Below are 20,525 nucleotides of genomic sequence, written 5' to 3'. Positions count from 1 at the left end.
AGATCGCACCTCAATATTCCAGCATATGTGATGCTTACAGCTATCCCGTGCAGGGATCACGGTTGATGATCAGCGTTTGTTTCCAGTGGGGCGGCAGATCTAGAGCCCGGTGATTCGGCTTAGAATGGACTTCAAGGACCCAACAGCTGCGGTGGTGGTATCAGACCGCAGCATGTTGTCTGTTACTGAGACCACGACTACACAAGCGGCTGTGCCAAGCTCGACAAGGGAGAAAAACTGGGCTGCCTACCTAAGAACTATTGGAGTTGGATAGTCAATGGGCTGTCATCTGTATACTAAGGAGTCCTTGCACAATTGTTTGAACCTCCTCTAGTTTGTGAAGATATAGGCTGATATCGGGGCCGATATAGACTAACTGCCTTCTGGGATCAACGGTCAATTCAAATGTATCGTTGTGCGCTATGAAAGATTAGTGAAATATGGCCAGGAGCAGCCCTGGATTTAGTCAAGAAGGAAAATATTCCTTCTCGACCAAAAGCTAAATCTTGGATACCAAGGAATCTCTTAAATCACGAATCCATACTTAAGAGACTGAGGGACTGTAATCCCAATCTCTTTACCATTAACTGGGAGATTGGTCGATTGGATGATGGCCAATCGGAGATATGCAGCATTCGTACCAAACTCCGGCTGTCTCGCAGACCTCAACAAGTCTGAAGGAGTTGTATCCTAAGGATTCAACAAGTTGAAACTGAAGGTTTTTAGAAGCGGTGGGATGATAACAAGAAACGACTCAGCTATTGTTGCCGAACACTTGTCTGGGGAACTATCGACCACATCGCTAAAGTCTGGCTGATTGCAGGACACTGAAAATCCCCCTGCCACAATCGTGACATGGGATGGCATCGAAACGGGACCCGACAAGCCCTGTGCGCCTAAGTGCGCGCCAGCGGGGAAGTACGGAACTCGGAAAGTACTTAGACAGCAGCAGTTAGTGAAGAATCTAAGGAGAAATCGTCCACAAAGCAAGTGTCCAGTGTACCGAAAATACCAATGCTTTCTCAACTGCCTTTGGATACACAGGGAAACTCATCTTGTTTAGATAGAATGAATCTTGTGAGGATGAATTGCTGGAGAATTCGGAAGACAAGGCTAACGCAACAATGGTGGGAATGTTGAACAATGTCTATGGTCTGGTTTCTGCAGATAAATCTCCCCCATTTTAAGGTCCGCTTCGGCGGCACTAAATAGCCTTCTGATGGCAGTAGGATTTGACGTGGTTTTTATTGAGGAACCATGAATGTGTGGAGGATTGATTCGTGGACTAAGAATTCCGGGATTTAAACCACTCAAGGGTACGCGGAATGGGAGACACAGAGTCTGTATTTGTATTTGTATTTGTATTTGTATTTTATTATGTAAACATCCAGTAGTAACCAGCCTTGAAATTAACAAGTCTTATTACTGGCTGGCTTTCCCATATATGGCACACGATTCAGAGATGTCGCCTTCAAACCTTAAGTTGCTGGTTGAAGTCGCTTCTGTAGGGAAAAAGAGCCTCATTGAAGGAAGTGATGCTCATGCACATCACCAGATATGGGGAAGTTCGGATGTCAACGAAAGGGAGAAAATACTGCAGAAGTGGTCCCTAGCCTTAACAGAAGAAAGGCGGATTCGGATATGTCTAGTGAGGAAACACTAGAACTATTCCTTGAAACAAGTTTCCTGGGAAACTCTTCAACGGAATACGTGGCGCCAGAAGAAGTTGTCACTTCGCTGGTGATTATTGGGGTGGTATTGCTGTTTTGGCTCAGTCTTGTCATTTTGGGTTATACCATATGTTTTTAGGTTGTTTCTGCTTTTGATGGTGCATCGTCCCCAAGTTGACCAGTCCGGAACTGTTTGGAGTTCAACTGGAAGTAAATGGACTATGTCATTTTGGGTTATGCCATATGTTTTATTGTTGTTTCTGCTTATGGTGTTGCAATGGAATAGTGCATCATCCCCAAGTTGAGTTGTCCGGACCTGTTTGTTTGGATTTCAACTGGATTGGACTACGTGCTCGGACCAGAGTCCTTAATCTGGTACCAAGGGTGTCAGGCCAGAGCCCCGGGAGCATTGGATCAGATGCCAACCCCAAGCACTTCGGCCCCAGGTTGACTATGATGAGGCCGCAGTTGGGAGCAAAGTGGTGGCAGTTGTTAAGACCTTAAACCGCAAGAAGGCTAGTTTTTTACCAGTGTTGTGTTGTATGTAAGCAACCGAGTGACGTGACCCAGAGATCGGAAGGAGTTTTAAATGGTGTTCCACTTAAGGAGCCTGCATTAAACACCCATTAGAACTTGTCTCCTTTGAAGGAGAGTTGTTGCTGTTGTAGCAGGCTGCCATGCAATTACTGAAAGCGCAAAATACCGGAGTGTATTGTTGGACAGGAAATTGAACTTCATATCTAACTTGGATAGGGCAAGAAAGGCAACTCTTGCCCTATACACTTGCAAGAGGACCAATGGCAAAAGTTAGGGGGTTTAAACCGAGTGTCGTGCACTGGGTATATACTGCAATTGTCACATTGACAGCCACATTGAGGACGACATCGTCTGATGCAATGAATTTAGTGTTACATCTAATGCCTCTGGACAGTGTGGTAGAAAAATTTCTGCTAACACTGGTAGCCTTCTTTTTGGCCATGTGACGGCTATGGAAACTATGTTATCCCTGAGACAATATCCGATGTTCCAGACAATATCCGATGTGGATTACACCCTACCTGTGCCGCTTTTTGATAAAAAGTACTGTACCACTATTTCTGATAGAACCGATTGGAACTACAATATCCCTAGTAACAGAAGTTACATAGACTTATATACGGATGGTTCCAACCTAGACAACCAGGTGGGAGTTGGGGTGCTATAGATCTAGAACTAGTCATATCGAAAAGATTACCCGACCACTGCAGTGTGTATCAAGCGGAGATCCCTGCAACTAAGACAGTGGTGGAATGGCTAAGATATAATGTCATAACAACGATTGGCATAAATATCTACTCAGCAGCCATTAAATCCCTGAAGAACGTATTTTTGAGTCGCCCTTGGCAGTCGCAGTTCTCTCAAGGAGTTCTCTCAAGGAGTTCAAAATTCACTTGTTCTGGGTGCCGGTCCACAGAGATATGCCAGGGAATTGTAAAGCGGACGAGATTGCGAAACTAGGAAACTGAAATCTGTGGGTATGCCTCTAGCGACATGTAAGTTAAGTTTTCAGGACCAGGCCCGAAGAACACCGAATGAAATATGGTCATAAAGAGAGGGCACTGTGAGCATTCGAAAACAATGTGGCCTAATCTAAACTTAATGCTTTCATTGGCTAGAACAGACGTCTCAGCCATTGTATGCGTCATGACAGGTCAGTGCCTAATAGGAAAACATGCTGGCAGACTGAAGGTTGCCAGTAACGACTTTGCAGAAGCTTTAAGGACATCGAAGAAGAAGAGACTATAGAACACCTTCTACGTGTGTGTCCCGCACCAGTAGTTAGAAGGAGTTTCACTTTAGGGAACCTGTCTGATTTAGCGGATGTGAACATTCGCAAGTTATTGGGCTTTATTTTTTGGCAACGTGGATGGTTCAACGGAAGGAACTAGAAGGCATCTTCCTTCTTCTGTCCCTATGGTATCACAAAGGACGAAAATGTGAGTCTGATGGCAGACTGCCACTTAAACCTAACCTAACCTTGCTGTCTCTGGCCAAACAGAGGTCGCGCTCATTGTGTCCATCATGACGGGCCACTGTGTGATAGAAAAACATGCTGACAGACTGAAGTTTGTAAATAACGACTTCTGCAGAAGCTGTGAAGTCGTCGAGGAAGAATAGACCATAGTACATCTGCTATGATTGTGTCCCGCACTTGCAGTCAGAAGGTGTTCCATTTTTGGTTGGTATTTCTTTGGGAACTTGTCTGATTTAGCAGTAGCGTGTAGTATCACAATGTAAGAGTCGTCTAAATGAGACTGCCACATAAGCCTTACCTAAATTCAATTGCTCCTCCGGCACGGAATAGCTGTGAGCACCACACAGACTGGGAACATTGAGCTCCGATCTGTGTGGTGTTCATCGCTGTCACCAGAAGCTTAGCTGAGAGCTACCGGGCGCGTCCACAGGTTGCGGATAGTGGAATGCTCCATCAGGAGTAGCTGTAACGGTAGTCGCGGACAATAAGCGGTATCGAACGGAGAGTCTCAGTGAGAGGTCGGGTGGCACCGGCTCTTGCACAAATACTCAGTCCCAAGATGCTCGATATGACAAGGCGAGTAATTGGCGCTTTATACAACCAATGGCCACACTGTTCCCGCGGCGATCGGTCCTTTGGACCGGAATGAGCTTGCTCACCTACAGGAGTTTGACGAGGATCGCCACCTCCACATGAAAATGTGGTTACAACAACAACAAAAATTGCTTCCATGGGATACGCATGTCATTTGTACATCTTTTGGAAGTTGTTTTAATGCCTTCGAAAGCTAAATAATTTTTAAAATGCAATGCTAAATTCTTATCTAACATAAGCTTAAATTTTTTTATTCCGTTTTATAGAAATGCAGTGCTGAGCATGTTTCGACGAGTGTCCAATACCCAAAGGGATGTGACCACACAAATCACAGGTAAGTTTGTTGCAAGGCATTTGAAAAATGCCTTGAACTTAGACCTGGCTGAATCTAATATACCTTCCACCATGGATCGCATTTGTCAAGTTCTTTGCCCGGCAAACAAATTATAATGAATAAGAATTGCTATGATATAGTAGCTACTATTATATCAGCTTATGAACCGATTCAGGCCATCCATACTTGGCTTGGATGTTGGAGAAGTAATATCGGGAAATCGGTTTATATGGGAGCTATATCAGGTTATGGACCGATTCAGACCATATTTGGCACGTATGTTAGTGGTTACAGCGACTGTGCAAAGGACGTTACAGCGACTGTATAAAATTTCAACAAAATCAGATAAGAATAACGCCCTCTAGAGGCTCAAGAAGTAAAATCGAGACAGCAGTTTATATGGAGCTATATCAGTTTATGGACCGATTCAAACCATATGTTAGAGGTCATGTATACAAAGACTGTTTCAGTAAAATCGGGTAATAATAACACCCTCTAGAGGCCCAAGAAGTAACATCGGGATATAGGTTTATATGGGAACTATACCAGGTTATGGACCGATTCAAACCATATTTGGCACGTGTGGTAGAGGTCATAGATACAGTGACTGTGCAAAATTTCAGCAAAATCGGATAAGAATTACGCCCTCTAGAAGCTCAAGAAATAAAATCGGGATATCGGTTTATATGGGAACTATATCAGATTATGGCCTGATTCAGACCATATTTGGCATGTATGTTAAAGGTCAGAGATGCAAAGATACAGATACATCAAAATCCGATAACAATTACGCCCTCAAGAGCTTCAAGAACTAAAATCAGTAGATCGGTTTATATGGGAGATATATCAGGTTATAAACCGGTTTAGACCATATGTTAGACGTCATGGATACAAAGACTGCAAAATTTCAGCAAAATTGGATAAGAATTACGCCCCCTAGAGGCTGAAGAAGTTAAATCGGGAGATCGGTTTTTATTGAAGCTATACCAGGTTTTGGACCAATTCGGGCCATACTTGGCGAATCTGTTAAATGTCATAGAAAACGTCACAATAAAAAGTTTCAGCCACATCGGATAATAATTGCGCCCTCTTGAAATTTGAGAATATATCAAAACGTCGGTCTAAAGACGTTAAATCGCTCGATCTAGGCGGCCAATTGAACGGTCCTCAACGTAAAATCAAATATTCACCGAACTCGCCTCTCAAAAAGTTCATTGTGCTGTGTTTCATGTGGCATCGTCTTGTCCAAACCACATGTAATGCAAGTTAAGCTCACGGTAGCGCTCACTATTCACAGTGGCGTTACGATTCGCATCATCTTTGAAGAAGTACGGTCCAATGATGACACCAGCCCCTAAACTGTGACTTTTTCTGGATGCATTGATAGATCTTGATCAATGCTTCTGGATCATCCTCACTCCAAAATCGACAATTCTGCTTATTTGGGAACCCATTGAGCCAATAATAAGCTTCGTCCATAAAATGAAAGAAGCGTACAATGAACTTTCTTAACAGAGCACGCATTTTGATAATAAAATTCAATAATTTGCAAGCGTGGATCGTTTTTAAGGCGATTCATGGCTAAATTATAGACCAAACTAGAGGTTGAGCTGTTTAAACCAGTGTTGCCAAAAAGATAATAGCTAAAAATCCACCCTTTGTATACTTTTTTTGGGTCTCAGATCAATATTTCGATATATTGGGTTACCAAAAAGTAATTGCGGATTTTTTAAAAGAAAGTAAATGCATTTTTAATAAAACTTAGAATGAACTTTAATCAAATATACTTTTTTACACTTTTTTTCTAAAGCAAGCTAAATGTAACAGCTGATAACTGACAGAAGAAGAAGAATGCTATGGTGAAGGGTATTATAAAATAAAACCAAATACGTATACACGATTCCTCAGACTCATCTTTTTTATCTAAATATATCACATATTGTATTTCAGTGGGTTTGTTAATTTTCCGCAATAAGCCTTAGCTTTACTGGCAAATCCTTTAAGGTAGATTTAAATTTGATCGATGTTTGGATGATGGCCATCAAAACAATCGACAAAAAGCAATAATCGTTTTATATGTCCTTATCGAAAAGCAAATTGCCGCCCACCCACCAATCATCAATCACTCATAATATCCAACACTCAGAACTCTCAGAATTGAATAAAGAAAAACCTTCTGTCACTCGCTGCAAAAGCTTCGTTGTTGTTTGCAGCATTTATTCTAGCAATTCCAACGCGTGCACATTCATTTGATTATTCGTACAGACGGGGGAGAAAACAGCGTTTGATTGACGCTCGAAAATTGTTGGTAAATATGATTTGACATTGATTCATTAAGGCCCATTGAAAATATCTCTATGAATATTTCAACAAATCCATTAGAAAATTATGAATGCTGATATTTGGGAGTTGAAAAAACAAAAATAGATTGCCAAGGGAACAATATTTTCATTGTTGCTGAATTGCTAACAAGAGGCAAAAGTGAGTTAAATTCAGCAAGAACAAATTTTATAAAAACTCCATTCAACATGGACGACATGTGTTCAGTATTTTAGCAGATGTACCAGGACTGACCTGGTAATCTCCAAGACCAAGTGTGGATCGACTCAAAATGTCATGGCGAAGAAAATATCGTAATCGTTTTATAAGCTGTTAGACCAATACAACGAAATATTACAAACCGAAAGCGGCAGTCTATTTTCATAGCACAGTAGCAATAAACCAGGCCCGGCACGTGATAACTTTGGGCATCATGCTGACTGGAACTTTGAACTCCGATCTGTGTGGTTTTAATCGTTTTCACGATAAGCTTTGCTGGAAGTAACAGGAGCGATAGTAGAATGCTCTATACGGAGGAGGTGCAACAGCAGTCACTGACAATCAGCGGAATTGTGCGCAGACCAGGAACGCTACCTCCGCATACAGATGTGGCTACTACAAAAACAACAACAACAAACAGGCCTCTGTTGTGAATTGAACCCATGACCAACGCCCTGGTAATCGGAGCACGCTAGCAACTCCGCTACTGGGACGAACTTTTATAACTAAGGAGAAAACAAGTTAAAGCATACTAAGTTCGGCCGGGACGAATGTTGGGCACCCACTACCATGGATTCCGCTTAAAATTTACCCTTGTACTGAGTTTATATTTGAATTACAATATTTTGGTCTCAAGAAGTCATATCGAGATATTGGTACTGAGGGGAGCCTATATCACCATATTGACCGATTCGGATAAAACTTGGCATTTATGTTGTAAGTCATAAGATAGAGTTTTGGGCCTAATTTAGGCCCAAAACTTCAAGAAATCGGTCTATAACCCGATAAAGCTCCCATGTAAACCGGCTCTCGACAATGTAAATCGGTCTCTCGATCATCGATCGTAATAACTTCAACACTTCCAACTAATGTACAAATATTATTGCTAATTTGGTTTTGTACTAACGTACAACAAAGAAAAGTAAGGCGGTCGGATTATTATTATTACAAAGCTAATTTCGTCTCCAAAATTTCAAATAATAAAAATTGAAAATCGAATATCCCCGAAACCAGTGGAGATGTTGTATACCGCAAGCGGTAGGGATTTTTTACACTATCCAGCAAAAAATAAATTTCAAAATCGGACCACAAATAAAGATTTGGCAGCCCGAACAATTTTTCGAAATGCCGAGGTGACCAAATTTAGGGCCTGCGAAGAGGCCACCTAGAGTCTTGAAATTTTGCACATGTTTCCAAGAGTTAACTCAATTCGTTCTCAAGCGACATAGTTTTTCGATTCCATCCCACTGTATAACGGTTAACTTTTTAAGTTTAAAAAAAAAAAAAAAAAACAGAAAATGAAACTGAGTGATGTTTAAGCAAAAATTTATTCTTGTCCCAATTTTAGCAGACTATGTTCCAGCAGACTGTTTGTTGATTCAGCAAACTTTTTGCAGCTTCAGCAAACTGTTTTGCTGTTTTTACTAACAAATTTCTCTGAGTGGAATGTAGGATACATTCACTTTTTAAAATTCCTATACATTTTCAGCTGTTTTTTTTATTAATTTACTCTGCCAAGTTAAGCTTTTTTTTGCTAAATTTTTGTTTTTCTTTTGTTGCAGTATCCGAATACTATCGCAACAGTGCTGGCGGATGTCCAGGCCCAAGTGGTCTGAATTCTGGCATGGTAATCACTAAGGCCACAATAGCAACAAATGTAGATGGAGATGGTGTTGAAAGCGGCAGTGATGATGTCCTATGCAGTGGTAGTGGATGCAGAAGTTCTTCAACACGTCGTCGCATGATGGCCCAGAACAACTTCAATGAAGTCCATGAGCTACAAAATTTGAATTAAATTGCAACAAAAAGAAGATACGAAGAGTGAGCGATACGAGGCATTAAATGCCAGACAGGTTTCTATTGATTGTTGTCTTTTACTCACCTACTTCTAAGCAAATAGTATTTAAGTTTTAATTGTTGTATGTTGTGTGTGTGTGAGCTAACCAAGTGTAATTTAAGTTAATATGAAAGTGTTGCAAAATTTATCAAAATAAAAAAGTACAAATACCTAAGGATATATACAAACAGAAGCGGAGAGCGCTAAAACAAATCAAATTCTAATTTTGGAATTTCTTACAAAAAGCTAAAAGTTTTAAGAACATTTGTATTGTATAAAATAAACCAGAGACAACATTGAAATAACAGCAAGTGTAACAAAAAACCAAAACTTGATTTATTGATCTTTTGCATTCAATGTTAAAATGTCCTCAAAGTATCCATCCATAATGCCTCAATCGATATAAGCCGTTTCATTAATACAAATTGAGAAATTTTCCCATGACTATTGCTTAAAAAAATGGAGGAGACCCTTCTTTCATATCATTGAGTATTGCACAGTGAGATAGAATAAAAAAAAATCATGAAAAATATGCCATTTGCGAACTGATAGGGTTTGGCAGCCCCAACAATTTTTCAAAATACCGAGGTGACCAAGTTTTGGGACCTGCTAAGAAGCGCACGGACCACCTACGGCCCAGAAATTTTGCACATCATCTCACTCCAACCATTTCAAATAGTTATCGATGTTCTCAAATGGCATATTTTTACTAGTTTTTTTCGATTTGATCCCACTGTGTGTCGTCTGATTCAAATTGTGGGTCAAAGCTTCGAGTCTCCCCAATAGTTGTTGCTGACACACATCGCTTACAGACGGCTTTCATAGAACGTTGGCACAGACCATTCGATCTATTCGACTACGACACGATCTTATTGGCTTCTTTTTCAATATCTGATACCTAGTTTCGAGATGACTCTCTCGTTAGTGTTTCCTTCGGAGTTTTAATCACTCAAGTCTTTACGAACTCTCTTCCTTGGGTCTTTCGGAATAATGAGAAAATCTGATCTATTAAGTTTTTACCGGAAACGAGTTTCTGCTGCCGGAGTCGAAGTCGGACTATTGTCGGACTTCGTTTCGAAGTTAAGCACTCTTCGACTCCGGCTTAATACTCCGACTTCGATTTAGACTCCGATCCGGGGTCGGAGTCGAGACCTAGACTCTGCAGCCCTGGTTTTTACCATGTCCAAATTTGCTCCTGTTCCTTAAAGAAATATTCATGGTCAAATTTGCATTTGCAATCGGCACTGTAGTTGTTGTCGTAGCCACATGTCTATATGTGGAGGTGGCGATCCTTGCTCCTATAGGTGAGCAAATTCGTTCCGGTCCAAAGGACCGATGGACATGATGGCCATTGGTTTTTTAAAGATGCCCATAACTCGCCTTGTCAGATCGAGCATCATAGGCACTCAGTATTTATGCATGAGCCGATGCCGCCCAGACCCTCACTGGGATTCTCCGCTCAATGCCGCTGCTTGTCCGCTCCATACTCCGTATGGAGCATTCCACTATCCGCAACCAGTGGATGTGCCCGGTAGCTAGCAGCTAAGCTAATCGTAACAGCAGTGAACACCACACAGATCGGACCTCAATGCTCCAGCCTTATTACTTCATTGACTTTAGGTTAAGTTTATGTGGCAGTCTGCCATCACACTCAATAAGATGTTTTCGTCCATTTTGATATTACAGGAACAGGAGTAGGATCTTCCGTCCTTCTAGCCCCTACCGTTAAAGTATCCAGATCGGTTTAAATAGCCCAACAACTGGCGAATGTTTGCATCCGATAATTCAGACAAGTTCTCAAAGAAATGAGAAGCCAAAGTAGAACTCCATCTGATTGCCAATGCGAGACACACACAGCAGCAGATGTTCTAGTCTTTTCTTCCTCTACATCCTAACAGCTTCTGCAAAAGTCGTTATTGGCAACCTTCAGTCTGTCAGCATGTTTTTCGATTAGACGGACACAATGATTGAGACGTCTGTTCCAACCAGTGACAGCAAAGCGGTACACCTCTTCAAGTCTAGTTTAGGACATATAGTTTTGGAGTGTTACCATCTCCGCTTTTGTGACCATTTGTCATTCATTGCCCTTCCAGCCTGATCCTAAAGAGTTAGCTTAAATGTCACAGATTTTAGTTCTCCTGAAATGTGTAAGGTAATTTCTAGTCTCGCAAGCTCGTCTGTTCTACAAGTCCCTGGGATATCTCTATGCCCGGCACCCAGAACAGGTGAATTTTGAACTGTTCAGCCTTCTCTTTGAGAGAACTGCGACAGGGCGGTGTTTGAACTCAGAAATACGTTGTCCAGGATCTACACTTGATACACACTACAATGGTCGGGTAATCTCGATATGACCAGTCCTAGTTTTTCAGAGTACACCCCAAAGCCCACCTGATTGTCTAGTTTTTATACCCTCCACCATAGGATGTGGATATACTAATTTCTTCATTCCGTTTGTAACACATTGAAATATTTATCTGCTACCAAACGAAGAATATATATTCTTGATCGGCTTGACATTCGATTCGACGACAAGTCGATTTAGCCATGTCCATCCGTCCGTCCGTCCGTCTGTCAAAAGCACGCTAACTTTCGAAGGAGTAAAGTCAGGTACTTGAAATTTTGCATAAATACTTCTTATTAATGCAGGTCGCGATGGAATTGTAAATGGGGCAAATTGGTCCATGTTTTGGTATAGCTGCCATATAAACCGATATCGGATCTTGACTTCTTCAGCCTCCTGAGCTGATTAGCTGAAATTTTTCACCAAGTGTTCTACTTTAACTTCCAACAACTCTGCCAAGTATGGTCCAAATCGGTTCATAACGTGATATATAGCTCCCATATACACCGATCTCAGATCTTGACTTCCTAAATCTCCAAAGGGGGTGTATTTTTTATGCGATTTGGCTGATGTATTGCACCAAGTGTTTTATTTTGATCTTCAATAACTTTGTCAAGTATGGTCCACATCGGTTTATAACCTGATATAGCTCCCACATAATCCGATCTCGGATCTTGACTTCGTGAGGCTCTAGAGGGCGCAATTATTATCAGATTTTTCTGTGTGTTTTAGTTTTATCATCAACAACTGCGCCAATATCGCCGAAATCGGTTCACAACCTGATATAGCTCCAATATAAACCGATCTACCGACTATATTCTTGAGCCCCTAGAGGGCGTAATTCTTATCCGATTTGGCTGAAATTTTGCACAATGAATTTCACTGTGGTCTCCAACAGCCAAACCAAGTGGCGCTAATCGGTTCATAACTTGGTATAGCTGAAATAGCAAAACAATTCTAATCCATTATCCCTTTGTTTGTCTATAAAGAGATATCGGCCAAAGAACTTGACAAATTCGATCCATGGTGGAGGGTATATAAGATTCGGCCCGGCCGAATTTGTGTATATTAGGAATTGAGGTTCTATCAGGAATTGAGGTATAGTACCTTTTATCAAAAAGCGTCTTAGGCAATACCTAATCCACATTGCCAGGAATATAGGGCACTGTATCAAGGATAACACAGTGTTCGTAACTTTCGTCTTAGACGGATTTACGCCCAACCCTCTTCTGGTAGTCCACTTCGCTGTCGCACGTGAGCTTCCTGAAGTAATATATATCTAGGTTAGGTTAGGTTGAAAAGAGGGTACAGATATTAATTCGCCTCATCGGCTTGTTGTGAACTCTAAATACAAAAAAAAAGTAACCTAGAAAAAGGAAATCTAAATTAGGAATTCCGTGCTACTTACAAAATCGTTGTTTTCCATGCCACTCTCCTAAGTTGGTTCATATCTGGTATAGTGTCCCCACCTAAGTGTCGGTATCTGTTGGACTCGAAAGCCGGGCAATGACAAAGGAAATGCTCCAACGTCTCATCACAATCTCGCGGTTAGGGGAACTTTCCCCTACATAATATTAAGTATCTGTGCAAAATTTCAAGCGACTAGCTTTACGCGTTCGATCCCTATCGTGATTTCGACAGACGGACATGGCTAGATCGACTCAGAACGTCGGGACAATATGGGGTCTTAGACTTTATGCGGTCTTAGACGAATATTTCGAGGTGTTACAAACGGAACTGACTATGGTGGTGGGTATAAAAATGTACATTTCCTTCCACTTCCGGTACGATTTTGTGTTTTTTTTTTCAAACTTTATAATTCGGACGCCCTTTATTTTGCGGGCACCTATATAATCCTAGCTTGCGCTGCACTTAGCATCATTTAGTACCGTTTGATTCTTTTTAGTGCCTAAATGTACGAATATCACTAAATTCCGACTTGCCTCACGCCTGTAAGCCAAGTCCACCATTCGTGGCAAGTTTCATGAGCCGTTTCAGTCTTTTAGTCAGTTGATCACTCGTATCTTTTTAGGTAAACCGGTTTTTTTTTATTCGAAAACTGAAACCGGTTTTTTTCAAAAATCTCATTTTTCGAAAAACTCGAAACCCGGTTTTGGGACAAGGTCGTTTTATTAATCATCCTAGAAGAAGCAACTGGCAGCTTGCTTGGTACCATAGCATGGCCAAATACTGCTAAACAAACTTATTTACATAATCAAGATTTCAAATAAACACCTAGCGGTTATAATCGATTAGGCAACAATGATTTAAATTTCAATTGGTCTTACTGCAAGAATATGAATGAAAAACTTTTAAACTATAATGTAATGTATAATAATAAGACATAAAGAGTATATGTTGTAAATTGTGTTAGACATAAGATTCAAATGTGTGTAAAAAAATAAAGAAACAAAAATGAAAAGAATGGATTTCATTTGAACACAACATATAGTAGAAAATACTCCTTGTCGCGATTATATAGACCAAGTAAAAGCGTGCTAATTTCGGCCAAGCCGAATCTTGGAACCCATTACCATGGATCTTGCTCAAAGTTTACGCAAAGGATTTGGAGCGTATGTGACACGTTTGTTGCAAATCGTAATAGAACACTATGTACAAAATTTCAGCCCCATCGGATAAAAATTGAGGCGTCCAGGGTCTTGAGATGTCAAATCAGAAGATCGGTTTATATGAGAGCTATATCAAGTTATAGACCGATTCAGATCATACTTGGAACGATTGTTCGAAGTCGGAACGGAAGATAATGTGCAAAATTTCAGCCCAATCGGTTAGTAGTTGCAGCTTCTAAGAGCTCAAGAACTCAAGTCGAAGGACCACTTTATATGGGAGCTATATCAGATTATAGATCGATTCCGACCATACTTGGCACTATTGTGGGGAGTCATATCCGAATACTATGTGCAAATTTTCAGCCCAATCGGTTAGTAATTGCAGCTTTTAGGAGCTCTAGAAGTCAAGTTGAAGGACCAAATGTGAACATATATGGCCCATTTACGGAGATGGGTTTCTACCGGGTAAATACCCAATGCTTGGGTATTTATTTGGGTTTTTATAAATATTCAGATATTTTGGTAATAAAATCATTTTCCAAGAAATTTGTGATGATTTCATATTCTTAGTACATAAACCTGACCTTCTGATCCAATAAAATCGAAACTTAGCTTTATATAGCCGATGTATAGACCGATCTCGAGACTTAAAGTATTGAGGCAATAAATTTGTCATTTTTCATCTGATTTCGAAAAAGTTTGGCAAAATGAGTCCTGGTAGATCCCTAGCCATTCCTGTCAAGTGTGGTCCAGATCGGATTATATTTGGATATAGCTGCCCTATAGACCGACCGCCCAATCTCTCGATATAGGGTATTAAGGCCATTATAGATCCATATATAACACGATTTCGAAGAAAATTGGCACAGTGAGTTTTGGTTGACCCCTACCTAGTCCCATAAAATGTGGTCCACATCGGACCATATTTGGATATAGCTGCCATATAGACCAACCTCCCGATATAGTGTAATGAGCCTATAAAAGATCATTCTTCTTCCGATTTCGATGAAATTTGACACATTGAGTTCTGGTAGATCTCTTCATCTATTTCTTGAATGTGGTAAAGATCGGACCGTATTTGGATATAGCTGTCATACAGACCGATTTCCAAGCACAAAGCAATTGGTCGTTCTGTGGTAAGTTATGCAGCGCCAGTGTGGTCTCGTCAACTTTGTGACACGAAGTGGAATAGAATTCAGATCTGATAGAATGCCGCCCTCCGAAATGCGACGGGATGTCTCCTCAGTTCTCATGTGGACCACCTACATTAGGAGACTAAGATCCTACCAGTGCGATGACATAACTACATGCTGTCTAAGCAATACCTTTTGAGCTGTAATCGCAGAGACCATCCAAATCATCATCTTGTGGATAGGTATCCACCGCCCAGAAGCCTAAAGGTAGATCTACATGATCTAGAGCGTGAGGTTCAGCGCTACAAGAGAGAAACTCTAGATCAAGCGGCATATCAAGCAGGTCTAGACAACATTCATGCAGACACCGTAGCAGATGCGGTAAATGACTACCGAGTAAATTTAGTCCTTGGAGAACGACCGCCTCCCATTGCACCTGAAGATACTGACCTCCCCCGGCAAACCAGAGTAGTTCTGGCTCAATAACGTTCCGGATTGATGCCGACGTGCAAGATGTATGTCCCGATTGTAACCAGGGACCGCACGATACAAGTCACCTGTTTAACTGCCCAGCCAAACCCACTCGATCCTCCGGATCTGGGTCTGAGACGCACCCCATCTTAGTCACAGAGTTTCTTGGTCTTGACACTCAACAGAATCCAGCAGACGATAGATAGAACAACAACAAACTGCTACAACAACAACAACCGATTTCCGGATATAGGTTTTTGAGCCTATAAAAGAAGCCTTTTTCATCCGATTTTGATGAAATTAGTAGGAGTGAGTTTTGATAGACCTCTATACCTTTTTGTTGAATATCGTCCAGATCGGACCATATTTGGATAAAGACGATATTCAACAAAAAGGTCAAAACAAAGAGGTCTATTAACTCTGACTGTTTTAAATTTTATCAAAAGAAAAATGCTCCTTTTATAGCTTTAGCACTCTATATCAGCTATATCCAAATATGGTTCGATTTGGACCACATTTTGCAGTAATGGGTAGGGGTCTGCCAGCATTTTTTGTCCGATTTCGAAGAAATTTCGCGTATTCAGTTCTGATAGACTCCTCCACCTATTTGTTAAATATCGTTCAGGTTGGACCATATTTGCATATATCTGCCATATAGACCGATCACCCGATATAGACTATTGAGTATGCTCCTTTTGATAGGCTTAAAACTCTATATCTGGATCGGTGTGTATGGCAGCTATATCCAAATATGGTCCGATCTGTACGCTATTCAACACAAGGGGTACCAAAATGCAATCTTTCTAATTTCATCACAATCGGATGATAAATACGACTTTTATGGGCTCAATACCGTACATCGGGAAATCGGTCTATATGGCAGCTATATCCAAATATGATTCGATCTCGATCACATTTGGCGGGAATGAATAGGAGCCTGCTAGAAATCATTACGGTAATTTTCATAGACATCGGGTAATGAACGGATCTTTTATGGCCTTAATACCCTATATCGGGAGATCGGGTGGTCGACTCGGCACGGAATAGCTATGAGTACCACACAGGCTGCAACATTGAGGTCCGATCTGTGTGGTGTTTATTGCTGTCACGAAAAGCTTAGCTGCGAGCTACCGGGCGCGTCCACAGGTTGCGGATAGTGGAATGCTCCATACGGAGTAGCTGCTACGGCAGTCGCGGACAATCAGCAGTATAGAGCGGAGAGTCTCAGTGAGACGCCGGGCGGCAACGGCTCATGCACAAATACTGAGTGTCTATGATGCCCAATATGACAAGGCGATTAATTGGCGCCTTTAATAAACCAATGGCCACCTTGTTCCCACGGCGATCAGTGCTTTGGACCGGAACGAGCTCGCTCACCTACAGGGGCTTGACGAGGATCGCCACCTCCACATGAAAATGTGGCTACTACAACAACAACAATATAGTCCGATCTAGACCACACTTCACAGAAATGGGTAGGGGTCTACCAGAACCCACTGTGGCAAATTTCATCGAAACCGGACGAAAAAAGACCAAGACCTATTTACCCAATAAATACCCAAGCACTGGGTATTTACCCGCCAGAAATCCATCTCTATACATGGCAAACATAACGTTTGTTTACATAATGTTTGCAAACTATTGTCTTTGAAGAAGATGCATCTGAGCAGCATAATAGGAATCATTACACGACACTACAAGTTAGGTACACATCTAACCCGCATAGGCGATGGTGTCATAGCACCGACGTTTCGGAGGAAAGCTTCCACTTACTCTGCCAGTGTGCGGCTTTTTGTAGTAGAAAAAGGATACTTGGGTCTTTCTTCAATAAGGCATTTGAGGAACTAAGAGGGGTAAGTGCAGTCAGACTCATGGACTTTATGCTGGCGTTCAAATGGTATGAGAAGGTGAGCTGACGGACCATCGTGAGTACGCTGAGGCTGAAGGAGAGAGAGGATTGAGGAACCACAATGGACCATAAAGGACCTCAGAAGATATGACTACGAGGTGTTGGTATCATCCTCTCCAACCTAACCTAACCTACATTGTACCCGAGACGCTTTTCTGAACCAGCAATTCAATGTATTTCAATGTAATTGGTAGTAAAATGTTTATCCCATTTATTTTGACATTTATAAACTCTGTTATGAGAAATATTTAATTAAACACAATTTTGTTGCATTATTCCGAATTTTAAATTTAACTTTAACACAATTTCGTCATAAATTCCCACAATATATGATATTAAACTTCCCACTCATGTTCAGCGCAATGAAGCATATATTCAAAAAACTTTCATTAAAGAGTTTTTCTCTTATTTTTTTTTTTTTTGTAATTTATTTATTTACACCCGCACAACAAGAATATAAAATTCTTATAATTAAAGTGTTTGTTTATTTATTTATTTTTTTTTTTTGTAGTCACTTTATTTAACTTTGTTTTTATAGTTAGCTTGGTTGCAGCTACATCTACTATACGAATCAATATGGATGAAACATACCTTTTTCATTTTCTGCATGCAGTGGACCAACACTGCCAAAGAAGCGTTTGTCGAGAATCTGCAACAGCAACAAAGCCGTCGAATGTACTTCAACGCGTGGACATCCTGTCATCAGTAGAGTGACTGTAATGACAGAAGTGTAATGGTCGCAGGGATATTCTCTGAAAAAGAAATGAAAATAAAAAATTTACATCAATACATAATTGCAATAAAAACAGGGGTTCAATTAATAAAAAACCAGTATCATGTTCAGTTGTTAATTGAAATGAAAATTAATATAAAATTGCATAAAGCTTTTGTAAACCTTGTAAAAATTTTATGGGATGACCAGTGCCAGCAATAGCACACACACTATAATAGCAAGATGGAAACCACAACAACTGAGTGTATTATGAAACAAGAAGGATACAGGGAAGCATAGTATGTCACAAATAAATAATTATAAATGCTTGTTGTACCCTCCACCATAGGATGGGGGTATACTAATTTCGTCATTCCTTTTGTAGCTCATCGAAATATTGATCAGAGACCCAACAACATTCTTAGTCGATTTAGCCATGTCCGTAGGTCTGTCCGTCCTGTCGGAAGCACGCAAACTTTCGAAGAAATAAAGATATTGGGTTGCCCAAAAAGTAATTGCGGATTTTTTAAAAAAAAGTAAATGCGTTTTTAATAAAACTTAGAATGAACTTTAATCAAATATACTTTTTTACACTTTTTTTCTAAAGCAAGCTAAAAGTAACAGCTGATAACTGACAGAAGAAAGAATGCAATTACAGAGTCACAAGCAGTAAAAAAATTTGTCAACGCCGACTGTATGAAAAATCCGCAATTACTTTTTGGGCAACCCAATAGATGCTTGAACTTTCGCCTAAATATCCTCTTATTAGTGCAGGTCGGCCAAGTATGGTCCAATTCAGCTCATAACCTGATAGAGCTCCCATATAAGCCGATCTGGAGTCTTGATTTCTCAAGCCTCTAGAGGGCGCAATTATTATCCGATTTGGCTGAAATTTTGCTTGAAGTGTTTTTGTTTGACCATCAAAAACTCTCCCAAGTATGGTCCAAATCGGTTCATAACCTGACAGAGCTCCCATATACACCAATCTCGGATCTTGATTTTTGAGCCGCTAGAGGGCGCAATTAATATGCGATTTGGTCGAAATTTTGCATGACGTGTTTTGGTTTGACCATCAAAAACTCTGCCAAGTATAGTCCAACTCGATTCATAACTTGATATAGCATCTCGATCTCGGATCTTAACTTCTTGAGCTGATAGAGGGCCCAATTATTATCCGATTTCGTTGAAATTGTGCATGAAGTGTTTTGGTTTGACCATGAAAAACTCTGCCAAGTATAGTCCAAATCGGCTCATAACCTGATATAGCATTTCGATCTCGGATCTTAACTTCTGGAGCTGATAGAGCGCGCAATTATTATCCGATTTGGCTGAAGTGTGCATGAAGTGTTTTGGTTTGACCATCAAAAACTCTGCCAAGTATGGTCCAAATCGGCTTACAACCTGATTTTTTGAGCCGCTAGAGGGCGCAATTATTATCCGATTTGGCTGAAATTTTGCACCGTTTTTTGGTCTGACCATGAACAACTCTGCCAAATATGGTTCAAAACGGTTCATAACCCGATATAGCTCCCATAAAAACCCATCTCGGGTCTTGACTTCTTGAGTCTTTAAAGGGCGCAATAATTATCCCATGTGGCTGAAATTTAGCATGAAGTGTTTTGTTTTGCCCTTCAACAACTGCGTCAAGTATGATCCAAATCGGTTCATAACTTTATATAGTTCCCGTATACACCGATCTCGGATCTTGATTTCTTGAGCCGCTAGAGGGCGCAATTATTATCCAAAATTTAGCATGAAGTGTTTTGTTTTGCCCATCAACAACAGCGGATCGGTTCATAACTTGATATAGCTCCCATATACACCGATCTAGGATCTTGATTTCTTGAGCCGCTAGAGGGCGCAATTATTATCAGATTTGGCTAAAATTTTGTATAAAGTGTTTTGTTTTGCCCTTCAACAACTGTGTCAAGTATGATCTAAATCGGTTCATAACTTGATATAGCTTCCGTATAAATCGATCTCGGATCTTGGTTTTTTGAGTCGCTGGAGGGCGCAATTATTATCCGATTTGGCTGAAATTTTGTCGTGCCGCTCTCATTATTTCGTATAGCTGAAATAGCAAAACAATTCTTACCCATACATATACAATTCTTACCCATAAGTACATTTTTTCATATTTTAATAACAAATAAGGTCTTAGGGCTTGGCTAATATTTGAGCAAATAAATAAAATAAATAATAAGTGTGGGAGAGTTTGGCTCAATTCGGAACTTCGTTCCCCTTTTTACCTTAAGCACAAACTTAGATTTTATGTTCGTAACCACCCATGTGGGTTGATTTAGACAGACAGCGAGTTGGCCCAGCCCCTTGGACCAACAATTTATACCAATGTCATACCAGTACTCTTCTCCCATTCCATTTAACTACAAAAATGTTATGGT

The 20,525-nt window shown here is 40.6% G+C and overlaps 2 protein-coding genes across 6 annotated transcripts in view; one reads left to right on the top strand and one right to left on the bottom strand.

The window, feature by feature from the left end:
* LOC106084961 (uncharacterized) overlaps nucleotides 1-9,420 on the top strand; it is a 170,869-nt gene extending 161,449 nt beyond the window's left edge. Inside the window, exons 7-8 of the mRNA XM_013248951.2 lie at nucleotides 4,545-4,612; nucleotides 8,713-9,420. Coding sequence (XP_013104405.1) covers nucleotides 4,545-4,612; nucleotides 8,713-8,945 — 301 coding nt within the window. The 3' untranslated portion in view covers nucleotides 8,946-9,420. The remainder of the gene's footprint in view (nucleotides 1-4,544; nucleotides 4,613-8,712) is intronic.
* The window catches only part of LOC106084960 (protein furry), a 470,149-nt gene that overhangs the window by 247,314 nt on the left and 202,310 nt on the right, over nucleotides 1-20,525 (bottom strand). For all 5 annotated transcript variants that reach the window (XM_059360195.1, XM_059360193.1, XM_059360196.1 and 2 more), the window contains one exon: nucleotides 18,003-18,163. In XM_059360195.1, the coding sequence (XP_059216178.1) occupies nucleotides 18,003-18,163 (161 nt within the window). The remainder of the gene's footprint in view (nucleotides 1-18,002; nucleotides 18,164-20,525) is intronic.

The sequence above is a fragment of the Stomoxys calcitrans genome, chromosome 1 (genome assembly GCF_963082655.1).
Source record: "Stomoxys calcitrans chromosome 1, idStoCalc2.1, whole genome shotgun sequence".
Lineage (NCBI taxonomy): Eukaryota > Metazoa > Arthropoda > Insecta > Diptera > Muscidae > Stomoxys > Stomoxys calcitrans.
The sequence above is the reverse complement of the archived record's forward strand: the minus strand, read 5'-3'. Positions and strand labels throughout refer to the sequence as shown.